Source organism: Zalophus californianus, chromosome 5 (genome assembly GCF_009762305.2).
Source record: "Zalophus californianus isolate mZalCal1 chromosome 5, mZalCal1.pri.v2, whole genome shotgun sequence".
Classification (NCBI taxonomy): domain Eukaryota; kingdom Metazoa; phylum Chordata; class Mammalia; order Carnivora; family Otariidae; genus Zalophus; species Zalophus californianus.
In genome coordinates this window covers 61,528,420-61,549,163 of record NC_045599.1, presented here as the reverse complement: position 1 = coordinate 61,549,163, position 20,744 = coordinate 61,528,420, and the positions used below count along the sequence as shown (strand labels likewise).

Here is a 20,744-nt window from a genome sequence, read left to right as displayed (position 1 = left end):
ATGAACCAAGTCCTGTCAATGTTACCTTAAAGGAATCACCCAAACCCACACACTTTGCTATGCTTCCATTGCCACCACCTAGGCCAAGCCACCGTCATTCTTCATGTAAACTTCTGCAGTGGTTTCTAAACTGATCTTCTCCATTCATTCTGGTCTCTTCTCCACCCTGCATCTGAAGTATTTTTTGAAGGTGCTAATCTGATCATATCATAGGTTGTTTATCTTCCCCCATTGTCTTCCTTATCAAGGGCTTTAAGTATCTAGCATGGTAAGTATCTCCTATCAAAAAAAAAAAAAAATGTTGGGCGCCTGGTTGGCTCAGTTGGTTAAACAACTGCCTCAGCTCAGGTCATGATCCTGGAGTCCCGGGATCGAGTCCCACATCTGGCTTCCTGCTCAGCAGGGAGTCTGCTTCTCCCTCTGACCCTCTTCCCTCTCGTGCTTTCTATCTCTCATTCTCTCTCTTTCTCAAATAAATAAATAAAATTTAAAAAAAATGTTGCAGAGATAACAACTATAAACTCTGGAGAAAAACATTAAATAAAAGCTACTTAATGGCAACTGACAAGTGAACAAAAGCAGATTTAGAACATTTGGAAGTCAACACTTAGAAGAGAGTGGTACTAGCTAACTTTCTCTGTTTCATTTTGTTTATTTTTTAATGACGTTAAGCCTGAAAAAAGACTCCATTCTGTTGCCAACTAAATTTCTGATGGAAAGCCCACAGACTTGCCTTATTTGAAGTGCCAGAGGATTTGGGGAAAACACAGCTACTGAAATGTGAGGAGAATTCAAGAAAGGAGTGAACCAGAGAGGCAGTGCCCTAAAATCTATGTTTTTTTGCTCAAATATCTGGTGAACCTTGGATCATGTATGCATAGGAGAAACTCCAACCTTCCTAGATAATGCCAAAAGAACTGAAAAGTGCTATCCCAACCTCTAGGGAGACAAGAGTTTTATAGTTTGAGTTTAGTTAACTGCTTACTTGAAAAAAACAAAACAAAACAAAATAGTACTCTTCAGAGGAACATGTTAAGAATACATAAGTTCTACGATTTATCGCTCATAATGGCTACAATACAGTCTGAAATTACTTGATATACAAAGAAACAGGGAAATATGATGCATTCTTAAATGAAAAGATAATGGAGATCAATCCCTAGATGACCCACATTCTAGAATTAAGCTTCTGGGATTCTGTAGCAGCTATTATAACTACGCTTGAGGATATAATAAAAACTATGATCATAAAGAATGAAAAGATAGTTTCAGCAGAGAAATGGAAACACAAAAAAAGAACCAAGTGGAAATTCCCGAACTGAAAATTACTGTATCTGAAATAAAAAAATTCACTGGATAGGCTTAACAGCAGACTGGAGGGGACAAAGAGTGAGTAGACATAAAAATGGACAATAGAAATTATATAGTCTTTAGAAAAGGGAAAAGATGAATTTCAAAAATGAACAAACAGATTTATGAAAAAATACTTCCAAAGGTGTAACATACTTGTCATTGGAGCCCCAAAAGAGATGAGAAAAAGTATGAAGCATAAAACAAATATTTAAAGAAATAGTAGCTGAAATTTTCCCACATGTGATGAAAGACATACATTTACAGATTGAAGAAGATCATAGCAAGACAGTGGAACAATATCTTTAATAATAATTATAAAACTGTTAACCAAGAACTTCAAGGCCCTGTGCATAGCGCATTCTCAGCCAACCCTTCAGCCTTACCAGCTCTCCTCCTTGCGTTCTGCATTTTTTCCCAAAGATTTTTTTATTTATTAGAGAGAGTGTGTGTGCACACTCGAGTGGGGAGATGGACAGAGGGAGAGGGAAAGAGAGAATCTCAGGCAGACTCTGTGATGAGTGTGGAGCCCAAGATCATGACCTGAGTTGAAATCAAGAGTCAGACGCTTAACCAGCTGAGCCACCCAGGCACCCCTCTTGCTTTCTGCATTTTATCCTCAAAGACTTTGATCAGGATCTTTGTAATTGTTTCCCTCTGTTCATTTTGCTCACCTTTTCTCTGTTCTTCCTCCCCAACACATGTATTTTAGTCTTAATCATCCTTCAGATCTCTGCTGAAGCATCCCCCTCCACATGGAAGTCTTCCCTGACATCCCACCTAGGTCTGGTTTCTCAGTTAGGATTCCCATACAATTCATGTTTTCTTCAGAGCATTTAATTCATTTTGTTATTACTTATTCATTTTATTAATCCCTGGCTTCTCCACTAGATTCTGTGAGAACAGAGATCATGGCTGTTTTATATTATCAGCCCCTTACATAGAGGCTAGCATATCACAGGTAATTCATTCAACATTATTTAAAGGAATGAATGAATGGAGATACCACCATTTTAAACAATCATCATCTCATATCTGGATTACAGCCACTTAGCTACTCTGCTACTATTCCCAGCCTCTCTCTCAATTTCTCAAGGAAATCAGTAATAGCTTTAGAGTTCTTCCACTTTTATTGGTGTACTGTATGAAGGACAATTAAAATCAAGAATCAGAGCAAGCTGGTCTTTTAAATTCATACATGACACAATTGTAAACAAAATAAAACAATCACATAGAATCACATGTACAAATTGTGGTCCTATGTTGGGTCCCCATATTTTTGTTTTTTCTTTTTAATTTAATGACCCTTAAAAGTCTATAGTCTAAACCATGGCTATTGAGCCTCTGAAGCCCACATTTAGCTAAGCACTGCTCTAAAGAGTGTTCCTTGACTGCTCTTTTCTGAGAGTTTCTATTGCTTCTGTAGTCAAAATCACTATTTAGAACAATGGAATCAATCTTTCTAAACCTAAATTTCCTCATTTGTAAAATTAAAGTAATAATTGTACCAACCTCATGTAATTGACATGCATAAATACTTAGCTCAGCGCCTGGTCAATAATAAGTGTTTAATAAATGGTAACTATTATGATAATGTTTGTTCATGATCCCAATCTAGTATAGTGCTATATATTATATATATGACATATAAATTATATATATGACATAAATTATATATAGTGCTATATATATGGGACATAAATTATATATATTTACATATATATAAAATAGATGCTTGATATATAAAATAAAAATTTAGCCTTGGGGCTAAATGAGTGTGGAGGGCTCCACACTCATCAGAGTCTGCTTTAGCACTTTAGTTATCATTTAAATCATTCAAAATTGGTCACTTATGTTGACACACATGGTAACACTTTATTAACAAGAATAGTTTAATAAACTCCACATCCTGTTCCTTCATGTCAGGTAAGTAGAATGACTGTGTATTAGGTACTCCTTAGTCAATGTTTCATAGCGTATTATTTGCAAGGATCCGGTAGTTCTCTGGAAATCTTAAGCTCTAAAAGGGCACCGACTATGTATGGCTAGCTCTCTAATTGCCACCGAGTACACTTGGTAAGAGGTAGGACTGACTCAGCTCAGTGTCTGGAAATCAGTAGGAATTTAATAGGTGTTTGATACACTGAATTCATTTGAGCCCAACTTGAGTATTTCTAGAGTCTGGTCCTTTTACATTCCCTTCCTGTCACTGAACTTAATAACTGGGAAGCCAGTCGTCCCCTCTCCGTTACTCACACACACAGTGCCCCTATGGTTACTTTTCCGCTAACTCAGTTTATATTATGTGCATGTTTGGAAGAACAGTTAATTATTTCCAACTGGTAAAACCAAAATGTCCAATTTTCTACAAATGAGATTATAGGAAAGAGTGTCCTAAATACCTGCTCTTTGGAGTATTTTCTCACCTCTCTTTATCTTGCACTGTCAGTTATTATTGCAGTTAAGGTTTCCACACAAAGAAGACAATGTCAGTGTAATTCAGTCTCTTCCATAATGTGGCAGCAGGAGTGATGTCTCCAAAATTAAAATGGGGTTAAAATTTCCTAAAAAGCCAGTGCAATCTATTTCAGTTTTAACTGACTGTTCATCAAAATCAGATTCTGGCAGAAGCACATGTCCACATTTTTCCTAAAGAGAATAAGTTCTGATATTTTTATATAAAACAAAATCAATAATAAAAAAACCCTCAACCAATTAAACGTAATATGGAAATAGCTAGGGTTCTTCCTTAATCTCTTTCCACACTATTTAATACTCTCCTCTCCAACATAATTAATGCATACTGAATTTGGTAATAATGAACAATAAGTATTGACTAAATACCTAGTATGTGCTGAGTATTTCTGTGATACCCAGAGAAGTTGCTCTCTGATTTGGGGTATGATCTCAGGGTCTCCATACTGTTCAATGCTTATACATGTTAACTGGTCTAAGTATATGTAGCTTCTGATTATGTGGGATAATGCATACAGCTTTAATGCCTTGTTTTTAAAACAAAAGGAGGGTAGTATCTGACAAAATATTTAAAGTTGGCACCAACTTACTAAAATTGCTATTTCAATAGCTAGATATACTAGGTATTGAATTTCAAATCAAAGACAGTGTAAGTTAAAACTTAGAAGAAAGTACAGTAATTTCCATGCAGTAGAAATACAACTTACAGAATGAAAGAACTGTTACTGATCCAGATCATCCACAAGTGTGGGCATAGTGGTACTTTACTGAACCAGAGGATGAGTTACTAGAATAAGTCCATTTAATTTTTTATTTCTTTTCCCTTATGATTTAGACATAACTATTAATGCAGCACATTTTTACCTGTTTTTTGAAGCTGAAAAACATGCTGGGGTTTCCTGTGTTACAGCCTCAGTGGATGACATACAATTTGCGGAGACAGCTAGGTAAGTGGCATCACTCTACCACACCTTTCTCCTGGGCTTATTGCCTCATTTACAACATAGATTTGTGGCACCTTTGCCTGTTTATTTGGACTCAGTGATCCAATTTGTTAATCAAATAAATAACACTTGACCTCATGTAAATCAGTAAAATAGTAATTGCAGGACCTACTTTTAGTAAAGACTTTTAAGTGTAAATTCATAGTCCTGATTTTGGGAGACACAGCTCTCAGAATAGATGCCTTTTGGTAGAGACAGAGCAGGATTTCTAAAAGCTGCTTCTTAGTGGCTTCTTCCTCTACTAGAAGAATAATTAATGATAATAAGTAGGTCTGTGATGGTGAATTTCATCATTAGGTTATTGGGTAAACATTAATTCATCTGACTACAGATGTTAAATTATGAAAAACAGTATGTGTGGGAGTGTGTATGTGCTTTACCATCTCTTATTGCAGAAAATTTCAAGATCAATGAAGATTTCAAACATACACAAAAGTAGAGAGATTAATATAGTATATCCCCAAGGATTGTCACCTAACTACCACAGTGATCAACTGATGGACACTCTTGTTTTATCAGCACATCTCCATACTCCCCCACACACCTGGATTATTTCAAAGGAAATCTCAGGCATCATCTGTGATTGTTTCATTATATATTTCTATATGATAAGGGCTCTTTTAGAAAACATAATAACATAATCACAACACCATTAACAGAAATCATTATTCCCAATGGTCTCAAAAAATGTGTTTTTTTTAATTAAACAATTGGTTTCTTGAATCAGGATTCAATATGGTTGATAAGTCTTTTAACACATAATTTTCTCTCCTTTCTTTTCTCTTAGTTTATTTATTAAAGAAACCTGGTCATTTGTCCTATAGAGTTGATGACATTTTGTATTTGCTCATTGTATCCCTGTTTAAGAAGTTCACCTATTCTTTACATTTCTTGTAGAATGATAGCAACATCTAAAAATTGATTTGATGAAGTTTTCATATTTTGGTAAAGCTAGTTCTTGTCAAGAGCACATAATGTCTGGTGATCATTACCTAGAGCATTATTTCATTAGATATTGGTAAAATGGTGATATGCCAATCCTATCATTTCTTCTTCATTTATTTTCTCGAATTATTTGTATAGAGAGACTCTTTATCTCATTAATTACTTGGTTACCCTTAGGTAAAGTTTGTCCAGGAAAGACAGGCTTAATTCTTTTCCTTTATTTAGTATCATTATAAGCCTGTGGACTTTAGCCTATTTGATACATTTCAATTTGGATGTGGTTATTCTTATGGGTGCTCAAACTGCCTCATCTTTGAGCAGTGGGAGCTTCTTCAATTTGGTTCCTAAGTTCTTTGGACATAACTGCAAAGCTAGAAGCCGTTAATAACTCCTTTGCTTTCTGGTATGACAGAGTGGGCTCATCTTTTTTATTTCCTTACAAAAACTTAGAGTCACAAATTTCTTCAAAAGAAATAGTAAGTAGAGATCACAATTTGGGCAGAAAATGTACTCATTCATAAAGAGTTGGTCATTATTTCTAGGTTTTTTCCAGGGGACAGAATTAAGAATTATTTGTTTTTTAAAGGGTTTATTCTAATACCTGTAATAAATTGGATTATATGGTTTTACTTAATTTCTTTGATTTTATATTTGTATCTCTGTTTTTTGTTTTTGTTTTTCCCTGAATATCTTGATCCTTGAAGACATGAACATAACTTACAAGGAAAAGGAAGAGAGAAGGTCATCTGTTTCTGGTCTTGGATGGTTCTCAAAGACCATGGAGGTAGTTGCCACGGTTTTCAAGCCCTAAGTAGTATGTCCAGTGAGATGCTCAGTCTGTGTCTCCAGCCTTACTATTCACATTTATCTATTTGACATTTATTTATTTAGATACAAAATTAAGTTAAATAAAACCACATGCGTGAAGAAATTACTTCTTCAAAACTGACACAGAAGAAATTTTTGGCAGGAATTAGAATCACAGACATGGTAAGACCTTTATAGCTCAACCCAGCCTTCTCTTTGTACCCATGAGAAACTGAGGCCTAATGCCCTGAGCAAACTGGGGGACAGAGGGTGCTTTGAGCCTGGATCTTCTTACCCTTAATCCAGTGCTTTCCTGGACCCACTGCTTCTGTGTTTGTGACCAGCAACTTTTACTGAACACTTCCCAATGGTGGTTCTCCTAGGCAGCTGGAGTGTCACAGAAAGAGCTCTGGACATTCTAGAGTCTTGTGGATGCAGATAAAGGTCCAAGGACTAAGCCCCTATACTAGCTATGTGATTTTCCCTTAAGTAGAAAAAAACTGAGATGTGTTTGTATCTCAGCAAAATTACAAATTACTACAAATCCAAACTTATTTAGGACTACATAGAAGCACCATTATTAAATTTAGGAGTGGCAACAGTGTATTGTAATAAAATATCTATTATATAGTTTTCAAACTTAAATTCTGTAAATTAGACTTAACTAGTAACCTCATCAGTGAAATGTGGGTTGCCATTTTGCTCCATTTTGCACCATTTTGTGTTATCAGAAAGGATTTGCGGCCATTAACATCATGGAAAGGGACCTGCTTGTATTCTTTACATGGGACCTGAACCATAAAAAGAGAAAATTGAAAGCTACGTAGAGAAAGCCATGTAATTTGGTTATAAACCACATTGGATATTTTTTAAACTCTCCAATATTTATTGCCTATACAAAAAGTACTGCTCTGGACTCAGTAGGATATATGAATGACTATGGCACAATTTTGGAGTGTAGCGGTCACTGAGTCTGGTGAGAATCAGACAAATACATAATCATCAGAATAGAAAGCATGATAGGATGCAAGCCTGGGGTGAAAGATAAACTCCATTCTATGAGGTAGTTTAAAAGGTGCACATTTTGACTGGAGAATCAATGAGAGTGATAGCACTTAATGTGTGCCTCAAATAAGGTATAGATTTTCATCTGGTGAATAGGAAAAGGACTTCACGTAATGAGGCATGTGTACAAATCTAAGCACGAGCGTAAGAAGGAGGAGAAAGTACTCAGGAAGAGCCTGGTGTGCAGAGAGGTGATGCCTACAGCCCCAGCTGTAGACTGGGGCTGCGTAACAGAAGACCTTGAATGCCATGCTATGAAGCAGGTTTTATTTAGCTGAAATTCTGGGCGTTCCACTCATTTGACATTCAGTGTTGAGAGTCTGGTTTGGTGGACAACCAGGTTCTTTGGAATTCCCCTGCTCTTATTTATTTTTATTTTTTAAAAAAGATTTATTTATTTAGTAGAGAGAGGGTGTACATGAGCTTTGAAGAGGTACTCTTAACTCTGCCTGGCAGGATTACTGTGAATCTCTCCTAGAAACTTTACCAAACAGAGCTAGGAAGTTTACAAGGAAGAAAGAAAATTGATTTGGGTTTACATGTGCTGGATGTGGAGATTAAGATAAATTAAGATAAATTGGGTGATGTGTGCCCTGAGCCTCCTATGAGAGCCTCCATGACTATTAGTTGAATCTGTTGAGAGAAATTTGGAAATAGGGCTCTGAGTTTCAAGAATGAGGTCCAGGCTGAAATGTAGGTTTGATAATCATTTCTATAAAGATGACAGGATCATGGACAAGAACAAGGTCTTCTAGGAAGAGGGTGAAGTGAGAAGAGAATAGGACAAAGGACAGCAATTAAGGCGATGTCTACAGTGAAGGGATGGATTAAGGAACAAAAATCAGTGAAAGAAACTGAGATAGAAGAGAGGACGCTGTTTTGGAATCCAAGGGAAGTGAAAGCCTCCTGAAGAAAGACATTAAATGAGGTGAGATGTTGGATTTAGCTGTTAGGAAGTGACTGTGGAGGGATCAGAAGTGAGATGTGGAGGCAATCGCCATGTTTGAGCGGCTGAGAAGTGAATGGGAAATGAAGCCCTCAGACTTCGGCCCCTGGCAAAATCCTCATCTTTGAAGAGCCATCTCAAATGTCACCTCTTCTGTGACTCCTTTCCCACCTTTCTGAATTAGCCTCTTCTTATTGGTGCTTTTGTAATATTCAATCCTTTCTTTCTTGAAAAATTTCATAGCATGGCACTTCATCTGTCTACATACTGGTGTCCCAAGTGAAGACTGGTTTCCTTGCAGTTAGCAACCTTATCTTGTTCATCACTGTATTCCTGAGGTCTTAGCTTAATGCCAGGACTAGTTGTAACTCAGTAAATATTTCCTAAATGCATGAGTTAGAAAAAAAAAAAGAATATTTTAGGGAGTTTGAATATGGAGGCAAAGAGAAAAAATTTTGAGATAGAATAGGCTTGAGAGAAAGATCTTTAGAAAGAAGAGGCCTTGAGCATTTTCATAGACTGATAAGAAAAATTGAGGAGGCTTACATTGGGTAGACCCTTAAGGCAAAGTAAAGGGACAGGAGGTAACTGGGGGCCCTGAACACAAAAGGTCTGGAACAATTTCAGATTGTATGACCGGGATTCCTGTAATCATGGAGAGTGAATGGGTCCTCCAGCCATCCTGAGGGTCCACCTAAACCTGGTGAAGTTGATCAGTTTGCTCACTTGCTGGTTTGTATCCATTTATTTGTGAACAGACATTTAAAAATAAATGTCAGTTCTATGGGTTGGCTTGTGTTTTGTTTTTTGTTTTTTTAATCTTCTCTTAAGGAAACAGCTGTGATATAATCAAAGTATCTGTTGCAGATTTTGGAAGTCATTTTGCACACCATCTTTGCAAAGGCCCTTTTCTGTTTGAATAGAAGTCAGCTAACCTACATGTGGCTTACAGTGCTTGGCATCTGTTTTTACAGCTGTCCTTTTCTGTTATCATTAACCCAAGGTTTCATGTATGAACATTATCAGCATGATAACATGGGGACTGCTCCATGGCACATGCATTTAAGTGAATCTTTAAGTCTGAAATGAGATGTGCTAGGATTACTAAAGTCCCTCCCTCTCTTTTTAACTAGAGTTGGACAAGTTATAACCATCAAAGCAAAAGTTACCAGAGCATTCAGCACAAGCATGGAGGTAAGTGACGCCTTTTCTTCTGACTATTGGTGCCCATCTCTTCAGAGGACAGAAGAGGAGTTCTGGAATAATTTGGAGTTCATGAGATTCTGAATTTCACAAGGCCCTGGAATCTGTGGTCAGGCTCACAGGTAAATAATAAGGGCCTTGTGTTTCCCAGTCAACTCTGCTACTAAAATGAAATGTGATGCAATGCACTATTTTGACAGAGAAGGATACACAGAAAGTAAACATACAAGGGAAAAGGGCACTCTCTTGGTTCTTTGCAAAGTATGGGTTTTATTTCCTAATTATTCTGACTCTACTTGTTCTCCATCTCTTCACCTTCTACTGGAAACTAGCCCCATCATTAGCTAGTTTTTGCAAGGCAGAGTAACTGAAGGGAGAAGACCTCCTCCTTTCTTCTACATCCACTTGGTTTTATTTTCTTTACCATAGTTGTGAAAGCAACATTTTCAGAGGCTTTTGGAAATCGCTGTCCAGGTGAAACTAGCAGGAAAGGAGTTACTGGATCCTATATTGCAACTTCTAGGTCGGTTAGTACCAGTCCCTTTGATCTCTGGACACAAAAGACAGGATGGGACTTACATTTGTTTGTTAGGGCTACCGTAACCGAGTCCTGCAGACCAGGTGGCTTAACCAACAGAAATATATTGCGTCACAGCAAACCAAGGTGTCAGTAAGGTTGACTCTTTCTGAGGACTATGCAAGAGAATGTGCCCCAATGCTCTCTTCTGGCTTCTGGCGATTTGCTGGCCGTCTTTGATGTCCTTGGCTTCTCCTGCATCACCCCCGTCTCTGCCTTCATCTTCACGTGGTGTTCTTATGGTGTGTGTGTCTGTGTCCGAATTCCCCCTTTTTAGAAAGACATCAGGCACATTGGATTAGGAGCCCACCCTACTTGGATGTGACCTCATCTTAACCAATTACATCTGAACCACCCTATTTCCAAAGTCAGGTCACATTGTAACATACTGGATTTGGTGGGGGACACAATTCAACCCGTATTCCGATTCAATAAAACCGTTTGGCAATAACCACACGTACGGTGATGGCTTTACCCCAGTAGCCATATGAACAGAATACAAAACACTTGAAATCACAAGAGAAATGTTTGTGTTAAAAACCGGCTCCGTCAGCAGCAGTTGTGATGATGCTCTCTCAGCTTTGCCACGCGGTAGCCGCTGGGCTTGGCCTCTCTCCCGAGGGCTAGTGCTCATCTTTATATTCAGCCCAAACATGGATAACACCTCCTTTTCCTTTCTCCTTTCCCTTCTATTCCCTGAGATAAGCTAAAATTCCCAAAGGAAAAAGCTGTAGATAACATGATGCCATCTTGTCCACATTAAAGAGTTGTGGTACATCTCTCTAATGATCAACAAGGCATCCGTGAACATCTTGCTTTCAAAAGCACATTTAGTAACAATGGGATTAGAAAATGCTTGTCAAATAATGCCAGTTTTTAAAATTATAATATAAAACTATAAATACAGTATGATAACTTTATGTGTGTCTTTCATAACACACACGTAAAACTGGAAGAAAATTCACCTAAACCTTAGTAATCATTAGTCTCGGTGGCGGAATTACTAATAATATTTGCTCTGGATAATCAGATTCCATTTTTATCTATTTTTACGTTTACCAAACTTTCCATGGTAAATATGTATTTTTCTATAACCAGAAAAAAGTTATTTTTTAATTTTATGGAACATCACTGAACAAACAATGTTGCTTAAAAAGAAATTAAAATGCTGATTTTAGGGGCGCCTGGGTGGCTCAGTCGTTAAGCATCTGCCTTTGGCTCAAGTCATGATCCCAGGGTCCTGGGATCGAGCCCCGCATCGGGCTCCCTGCTCGGTGGGAGGCCTTCTTCTCCCTCTCCCACTCCCCCTGCTTGTGTTCCCTCTCTCGCTGTCTCTCTCTCTGTCAAATAAATAAATAAAATCTTAAAAATAAATAAAAATAATAAATAATAAAATAATAATAAATAATAAAATGTTTTTATTCAAAAACAAAAGAAGGATGAAGTACATCACTGAATCTTGATTGCTATAATCTCATGTGTTATCTGGATGGCTGGAAGTTTACTGATTTATTTTTCTTTTCGTTTTAGATCAGCATCAAGGTCATAGTACAGGACGTGTTCCCTGGTATTGAGAAACTTGTTAGTGTGGCTTTCTCTACATTTGTAGCCAAACCAGTTGGAGAAGAAAAGGTAAATTTTCTGTGTGAAGGAGTACCTAGCATGTTATTCAGGGACATTTTAACGATTGCATCAGAATTATTATGGAAAAAAAGACCTTTCTTCTTACTGCGACATATGCTTTCCCAGGATTTGTTATCCACCCCTATTTCTGTAAAAGTTGTCATTGTGTGGCAATACGAGTGTTATGTACCTTGGAGAAAGGGAGATGTTGCCAGTTGGTGAAAATGGAAAAAAAAAATACTGTTTTAAATGATCTGAAGGGTCTTTCAGTTTCTCAAAAATAGTGTTTACTGGTTTTGTTCTTTTCTTTTGTGGTTATATAACTCAAAATTGAGTTAAATATTTTTTTTTTCTTTAAAGCAAGAGCAACTTAGTAAGCAGTTGCATGTTATGGTCCAATCATTTGTTTATACCTGAAGGAAGAATGTCAAAGAGGCTGAACTAGTGAAGTTTAGAAATAAGCTTCAAGGCATATGGAGTAAAAACAGCCTTAAAATAAATATGTTGTTCTGATGTGTGTGCCCTGGGGGCTTGCATGACCCTTGGCCAAGAGCAGCTTGTCTCTAGTCTGCCAGGGGTTCACTCATTATCGTTCCTTGGCTTTCCTTTTCAGGGTCAGGGTACCTAGGAGAGGGTTCACATTTAGTCTAAGCGTTTTTAAATGTCATAATCTAATTTAGAATATAAATCTTTCACTGCAAGGATCACTCCAGAGATGGGCACAGTGGTTTCTCCTAGTTCCACTTTGAAGCTACAAGGAGTACTTCTCACTCTACAAAAGCGTTCTTCCTCAGACTGCCTTCAACTTTAGAGCTGGGACAAAGCTGTGTTTTCTGTGTACCCAACAGAGGGGACAGCAGAACAGCACTCACAAGCTACTCCTCACTTGGGCCAGGAGGCAAAGAGATGGATGGGTCTGAATTAGTCTGCCCTGATGGCTGGGTGGTAGGTGTCCCTGCAGACTTTCGTGCACCAGGACACTTCTCCCAGTCCCTGTCCAATATTAGACACACCACAGGACATATTCACATTGCCCGTGGGCATGCTTTTTCAAACTGGAGTTCATATCAGCTATTATTTAAAATGCAGCTTTCTGGGCTGCGTCCCAGACCTCCTGAATGAGAGTCACTAGTATAGGAACTTGGAATCTGTACTTTGACAAAGCATCCCAGGTATCCTATGTTCATTAAAATCTAAGACATCGAGATAGGTCTTGCAAACCATTCTGTTTTTCCGGGAGTGCCCCCAAATCTCCAAACACTTGAGAATGAGAGAATATGGGGGTGAGTGGAAGTGACCGAAAAGAGTCTGCATCACTGTCCTGTTCCACGTTCTCATTCTGACCTCAGGGACTCATGGGTTAAGAATATAATAGTCACACTTCAGTTCAGCCTCTGCTGAGCCTGAAGAACTGTTTTCTGAAAGTGGTTCTGGAAGGTTGGTGCCTTGCGGTGCTGCCATAATAGGTTGGCTCAGGTAACCTTTATGTAAAGCACTTTTCCCAGACTTTCCAGCTAGGACCATTCTTGTTCAGTGGCGCATCACTAAGAAAGCCATGAAGAATCAGAGGTTTGGTCTAAAACTGCAGGCATGTGCATCTCTGCCCAAAGTGAGTTTATTCCAGGATGAGATGGGCAGTGACTAGGCTTTAGTTCATCAGTTGCACAGACTGGATCATTGAAGGACTCACAAGACTCCGTAGGGGATGCTCATGCAGGGCTTCACGAAAACTAAAAGAAATGGTATAGCAGGAGAAAGAAAGCACAGGCAAACATCAAAGAAGTTCAAGGCTTCCAGGCATAGTTCTCAGGGTCCTTTTCCCTTTTTTTTTTTTTTTTTATTATTTTATTTGATTTTTTCGTCATGGTAAGTGCTCTCTTTAATCCCTATCCCCATTTCACCCCCCCACCTCCCCTCTGGTAACCATCAGTTTGTTATTCATATTTAAGAGTGTTTCTTGGTTTGTCTCTCTTTTTTTTTCTTTCTCATTTGTTTTTGTTTCTTAAATTCCACATATGAGTGAGATCATATGGTATTTGTCTTTCTCTGACTTGTTTCGCTTAGCATTATACTCTCTGCTTCATCCTTGTAATAGCAAATGGCAAGATTTCATTCTTCAATGGCAATATTCCATTATATATGTATATACCACATCTACATCTTCTTTATCCGTTCATCTATCCCTGGACACCTGGGCTGCTTCCATAGTTTGGATATTGTGAATAACACTATTATAAACATAGGGGTACATGTATCCCTCTGAATTAGTCTTTTTGTATTTTGGGGGTAAATACCCCATAGTGCTAGTACTGGATCATAGGGTAGTTCTGTCTTTAACTTTCTGAGGAACCTCCATAGTGTTCTCCAGAGGGGTTGCATCAGTTTTCATTCGCACCAACAGTGCAGGAAGGTTCCCCTTTCTCCACATCCTCGCCAACAGCTGTTGTTTCTTGTGGTGTTGAATTTTAGCCATTCTGACAGGTGTGAGGTGATATCTCATTGTAGTTTTGATTTGTATTTCTCTGATAGCTAGTGATGTTGAGCATCTTTTCATGTGTCTGTTGTCCATCTGGATGTCTTCTTTGGAGAAATGTCTGTTCATGTCTTCTGTCCATTTTTAAATTGGATTATTTAGTTTTTGGGTGTTGAGTTGTATCAGTTCTTCCTATATTTTGGATACTAACCCTGTATCAGATATGTCATTTGCAAATATCTTCTCCCATTCAGTAGGTTGCCTTTTAGTTTTGTCAATTATTGTCTTTGCTCTGCAGAAACTTTTTATTTTGTTGTACTCCCAATAGTTTATTTTTGTTTTTATTTCCTTGCCTCAGGAGACATATCTAGAAAAATGTTGCTATGGCCAATGTCAGAGGAATTGCTGCCTGTGCTTTCTTCAAGGATTTTTATGGTTTCAGGTCTCATATTTAGGTCTTTAACCCATTTTGAGTTTATTTTTTTGTATGGTGAAAGAAAGGGGTCCAATTTCATTTTTTTGCATGTGATTGTCCAATTTTCCCACCACTGTTTGTTGAAGAGACTTTTTCTTATTACATATTCATTCCTCCTTTGTCAAAAATTAATTGACCATGTAATTGTGAGTTTATATCTGGGTTTTCTCTTCTATTCCATTGATCTATGTGTCTATTTTTGCCAGTACCATACTGTTTTAATTACTAGCACTTTGTAATATAACTTGCCACCTAGAATTGTGGCACCTCCAGTTTTGTTTTTGTTTTTGTTTTCTTTGAATTTTATTTATTTGACAGAGAGAGAGAGAGCTAGAGAGGGAACACAAGCAGGGGCAGAAGGAGAGGGAGAAGCAGGCTCCCCGCTGAGCAGGGAGCCGACATGGGGCTCGATCCCAGGACCCTGGGATCATTACCTGAGCTGAAGGCAGATGCTTAATGACTGAGCCACCCAGGTGCCCCTTGTTTTTCTTTTTCAAGATTGTTTTGGCTACTCGAGGTCTTTTGTGGTTCCATATAAATTTAAGGATTGTTTGTTCTAGTTCTGTGAAAAATGCTGTTGGTATTTTGATAGGGATTGCATTAAATATGTAGATTGCTTTGGGTAGTATTGACATTTTAACAATATTTGTTCTTCCAATCCATGAGCATGGAATGTCTTTCCATTTCTTTGTATTGTCTTGAACTTCTTTTATCAGTGTTTTATAGTTTTCAGAGTACAGGTCTTTCATGTCTTTGGTCAGGTTTATTCATAGATATTTTGTTGTTTTTGGTGCATTTGTAAATAGGATTCTTTTCTTAATTTCTTTCTCTGCTGCTTCATTATTAGTGCATAGGAATGGAACAGATTTCTGGACATTGATTTTGTATCCTGTGACTGTATTAAATTTATCACTTCTTTTTTGCTGGAGTTAGGGTTTTCTATATCATGTCATCTTCAAATAGTGAAAATTTTACTTCTTCCTTACCAATTCAGATTCCCCTTTTTTCCTTTTGTTGTCTAATTGCTGTGGCTAGGACTTGCAGTACTATGTTGAATAAAAGTGGTGAAGGGGAACAGCCGTGTCTTGTTCCTGATCTTAGGGGAAAAGCTCTCAGTTTTTCACTCTCAGGGTCCTTTTCAGATATACAAAATATGCTTCATCTGTAGATTGGAGAGCCAAGACACAAGCTTTTTTTTTTTTTTTTTAAGATTTTATTTATTTGTCAGAGAGAGAGGGAGAGAGAGTGTGCATGTGAGGGAGCCCAATGCGGGACTTGATCCCAGGACCCTGGAATCATAACCTGAGCCTAAGGCAGATGCTTAACCGACTGAGCCACCCGGGCATGCCAAGACACAAGTTTACCAGGTGGACTTTTATACCCCACTGGTCACACAACTAAAACAAGGCTGTGGAGTTAAACCAGTATAAGTTATCAACTCTATATATTCCTAAACAAATTAGACAAGGCAGTGTACAGGAGTTTTAGACTTGAAAGCAGCATAGTATGAATCACTAGTTGCTTTGTCTTCTTGGCTAAGGGTCAGTGCCAGCCCTCAGGTGTCCTGGAAATGAGCATGGAATTTATTCCCATCTCAAGGTGACTTCCTTATGCACACAGGTCAAGAGACAGGCATTTATGGCAGAGCTTGAGCCTTTGGTTCTGTTGCATCGTATTTTTAGGTTTCTGGAGGTCAAAGTTCTGTTCTGACCTTTTGATTCTTTTAGTTTGCTTATCAGATAATGTTTTCACCATGTGATGAAATTTCCAAATTAGAAATAACTCTCAGTACTTGACAGCTTTCTCTAGAACATGTTTATTCCCTCCCTTTGAGATCTTATTTTTGCAAGAAGTATAAAACATTTCTTGGTAAGAGTTCAACGGACTCAAAGTCCCCCTCCTCCATTCATTAATTTGAAGAATTTTTTTAGTTTGCAGCTCTGTTGAAAATTTTAAAAAGCTGGGAAAATTAATATTTAGAAAACTCTTTAAAGCACATATCTTAGTGTATGAAGAAATAATTAAGCCTATATTGATTTTTTTAGTTTAAAAATATTGTAAGAAAGAAATTTAGTCAAATAATATGTGTAAAAAGACCCAGAAATGCTCTATTTATTTTGAGTTAGAAAACAATGTAACATATCATTAGTTTTACAAAATTCGTGTTGTGCTCTTGTAATTTAACAAGGCAATGTTTTTCTTTCTCTAGATTCATTTAAAACCAGTCACACTTCTAACTGAGCAAGATCATGTGGAACATAATCTGGCTTCTGAGAGAAGGAAAGTTCGATTACATCATGAGGATACCTTTAAAAACTTGATGAAGGAAAATAGGAGGTTTGACGGTCAGTAAATCTACTTATAGGAACTTTAATTATTTGACTGTGACAAGTGAAAGGGTCTTTTCTTAGAGCACACTTCTTTTCACCTTATTATTACAATTTTGCCCCGGTGATGGTAGGTATCTTTCCCAACAAACCCAGTGGCTGGAGAAGGAAGGGCCTGGCCACTTCAAAATATAACTGCTGACACCGAAGACCTCTTTAAATTGATGGTTCTCCATGGGAAGAGACAGGAAAGAAGGGTGACAGGGACCAGGCAGTCCTTATCGGTAAGAATGCGCTCAGTAATGATCAATGAATAAAGGAATGACAACGCGATATATCCATCTGGTGCTTCACAGTTTACTAAGCAGTCTCTCATTCATTACTTCATATGAGCTGATTATAATATCAACAAAGGAGGAAACTGAACCCAAGCAGGGAAGACTCTCGCTAAAGATCACAGGACGCACTTTGATTCTATTCTTGCTATGAACCGAAGCACTAAGATTCTATTCCTATTTCCTGGTTCTTCCCCAGTAACACTGGGTTTGATGAGCCAGAATGTCTTAGTTCTCTGGCTGTGATCTCCCAGGCTCTTTGAGGCCTCATGGGGCCAGAATGGCAGGGAAAAGAAAGCTGCCTTGCCCCTCTCCTGCCCTTCCTTTTCTTCTGACCCCATCTCCTGCAGCCCCAGGGGAGATGACCTCCCAGGGAGAGCAAGTGGTGAAGTTGGAAGTGAAGTGGTCCAGCTCAAGTCCCTCTGCTCACCACTGCCAGAGGGGCCAGGAAGTTCATAGAAGGTCCATCTCCCTCTAGGAAAGATGATGGAGGAGTAGGGGACCCTATTTCAACTGGTCCCCGGAATTGAGCTGGATATCTACCAGACCACTCTGAGCACCCACGAAACCAGCCTGAAATGTAAGAAGATCTGGATCTCTACAAATAGAATATCGCAGGCAATTGGTTTCAAGGTACGAAGCGGGGAGCTGTGATTCCACGGGCAGATATCGGAGGATAAACGGCAGCGGGAGTGTGCCTGGCTGTGGGGATCCTACACCGCCGGTGAGCGACAGCCTCGCGCTGGGGACAGGGCACAGACTGGCAGACCTGTAGCAGCGGGGAAAGAACTTTAGGGCAGCCCCTGGGATGGAAACCTGGAGCAGCGGGGTCGCGCATGCGATCTGGGGGCGGCTGGTGGTTTTAGAAGCACAGAGGGCAGAGACGTGCTCCGACCTGGAGGCAGGACTGGGGGCGCTGCGGAGGGGCGCACAACCCAGGACGCTATAGTTTATAGCAGCACGGACAGAAATGGAGACAGTGTGGCCTGGTGAGCTCACTGAAGAGCAGACTGCGGTCTCTCTGCTCTGAGGCAGAGGGTTGGAAACGGTCTCTTCTGCTCTGACTCACGGAAAAGACGCGGAAAGCCACCAGGGAAAGCCGCCAGAGAATAAAAGCCCCCAAAACTGATTCCCGCTGAGCCCATCCCCTGCCCCCCGGGGTGGGGGGGGGGGGGGCAGGGCAACTCCGCCCAAACAGGGTTGCCTGAGTAACGGCGCGGCAGGCCCCTCCCCCAGAAGACAGGCTGGGAAAACAAGAGGCCATCAACCCTAAGGTCCCAAGAAAACAGGAGCATCTTGCTTGGGTTCTGGTCAATAATTTGGACTCTATACATTCCCTCAAACACCCATCAACAGAATGACTAGGAGGAGGAGCCCCCAAAATAGAAAAGACTCAGAGATTGTGCTGCAGATTTACAAATGGATGCAGATATAACCAAGATGTCGGAGGTGGAATTCAGGCTAGCAATTGTGAAGACAATGGCTAGAATGGAGAAATCAATTAATGGCAACATAGAGTCTCTAAGGGCAGAAATGAAAGCTGAATTGGCAGAACTTAAAAATGCTATCAAGGAGATCCAATCCAATCTAGATAATCTAACAGCTAGGGTAAGTGAGGCAGAAGAACGAATAAGCGACCTAGAAGACAATATAATAGATAAAAAGGGAAAAGAGGAGGCCAGGGAAACACAACTCAGAGTCCGTGAAAATAGAATCAGAGAAATAAGTGACACCATGAAGCATTCCAATGTCAGAATAATTGGAATTCCGGAGGGAGTGGAGAGAGAGAGGAGACTAGAAGATGTATTTGAGCAAATCGTAGCTGAGAACTTCCCTAATCTGGGAAATGAAGCAAACATTTGCGTCCTAGAGGCAGAGAGGACCCCCCCCACCAAGATCAAGGAAAACAGGCCAACACCCCGGCATGTAATAGTAAAACTTGCAAATCTTAGAACCAAGGAAACCATCTTAAGGGCAGTTAGGGGGAAGAGATTCCTTACGTACAGAGGAAGGAACATCGGAATAATGTCAGACCTATCCACAGAGACCTGGCAAGCCAAAAAGGCCTGGCAAGACATATTCACATACTAAATGAGAAGAACACACAGCCAAGAATACTTTATCTGGCAAGGCTTTCATTTAGAATGGATGGAGAGATCCAGAGCTTCCACGACTGGCAGAAACTGAAAGGATATGTGACCACTAAGCTGGCCCTGCAAGAAAGATTAAGGGGGGTTCTATAAAAGGAGAAAGACCCCAAGAGTGATATGCAACAGAAATTTACAGGGACAACCTATAAAAACAATGTCTTCACAAGCAACATGATGACCATTAATTCATATCTCTCAATAATCACTCTCAATGTGAATGGCCTAAATGCTCCCATAAAACGGCACAGGGTTGCAGATTGGATAAAAAGACAGGACCCATCCATATGCTGCCTACAAGAGACTCATTTGGAACCTAAAGATACATCCAGACTGAAAGTGAAGGGATGGAGATCCATCTTCCATGCCAGCGGACCTCAAAAGAAAGCTGGGGTAGCAATCCTTCTATCAGACAAATTAGATTTTAAACTAAAGTCTGTAATTAGAGACACAGAAGGACACTATATCATTCTTAAAGGGTCTATCCAACAAGAACTAACAATTGTAAATATCTATGCCCCCAACATGGGAGCAGCCATCTACATAAGCCAACTGTTAACCAAAATAAAGAGTCATATTGATAACAATATGTTAATTGTAGGAGACCTCAATACTCCACTCTCAGCAATGGACAGATCATCTAAGCAGAAAATCAACAAGGAAACAAGAGCTTTGAATGATACACTGGATCAGATGGACCTCATAGATATTTATAGAACATTCCACCCTAAAACAACAGAATACTCACTCTTCTCGAGCGCACATGGAACTTTCTCCAGAATAGAGCACATACTGAGTCACAAATCAGGTCTCAACCGATACCAAAAGATTGAGATTATTCCCTGCATATTCTTAGACCACAATGCTTTAAAACTGGAACTCAATCACAAGAAAAAATTTGGCAGAAATTCAAACACTTGGAAGCTAAAGACCACTCTGCTCAAGAATGTTTGGGTCAACCAGGAAATCAAAGAAGAACTTAAACAATTCAT

The 20,744-nt window shown here is 39.2% G+C and overlaps 1 protein-coding gene and 1 long non-coding RNA gene across 5 annotated transcripts in view; one reads left to right on the top strand and one right to left on the bottom strand.

Annotated features, from left to right (window-relative positions):
* Positions 1-6,960, bottom strand: part of LOC113928719 — a 63,949-nt gene extending 56,989 nt beyond the window's left edge. The window contains exon 1 of the long non-coding RNA XR_003521941.2: positions 6,877-6,960. This is a non-coding gene — a long non-coding RNA (uncharacterized LOC113928719). The remainder of the gene's footprint in view (positions 1-6,876) is intronic.
* The window catches only part of ACOT12 (acyl-CoA thioesterase 12), a 51,561-nt gene that overhangs the window by 3,405 nt on the left and 27,412 nt on the right, over positions 1-20,744 (top strand). For 2 of the 4 annotated variants that reach the window (XM_027604659.1, XM_027604658.1), the window contains exons 2-6: positions 4,703-4,772; positions 6,479-6,558; positions 9,726-9,786; positions 11,903-12,004; positions 17,153-17,288. In XM_027604659.1, the coding sequence (XP_027460460.1) occupies positions 9,781-9,786; positions 11,903-12,004; positions 17,153-17,288 (244 nt within the window). In that variant the 5' untranslated portion in view covers positions 4,703-4,772; positions 6,479-6,558; positions 9,726-9,780. The remainder of the gene's footprint in view (positions 1-4,702; positions 4,773-6,478; positions 6,559-9,725; positions 9,787-11,902; positions 12,005-17,152; positions 17,289-20,744) is intronic. The other 2 variants (XM_027604657.1, XM_027604660.1) reach the window with 1 other exon arrangement.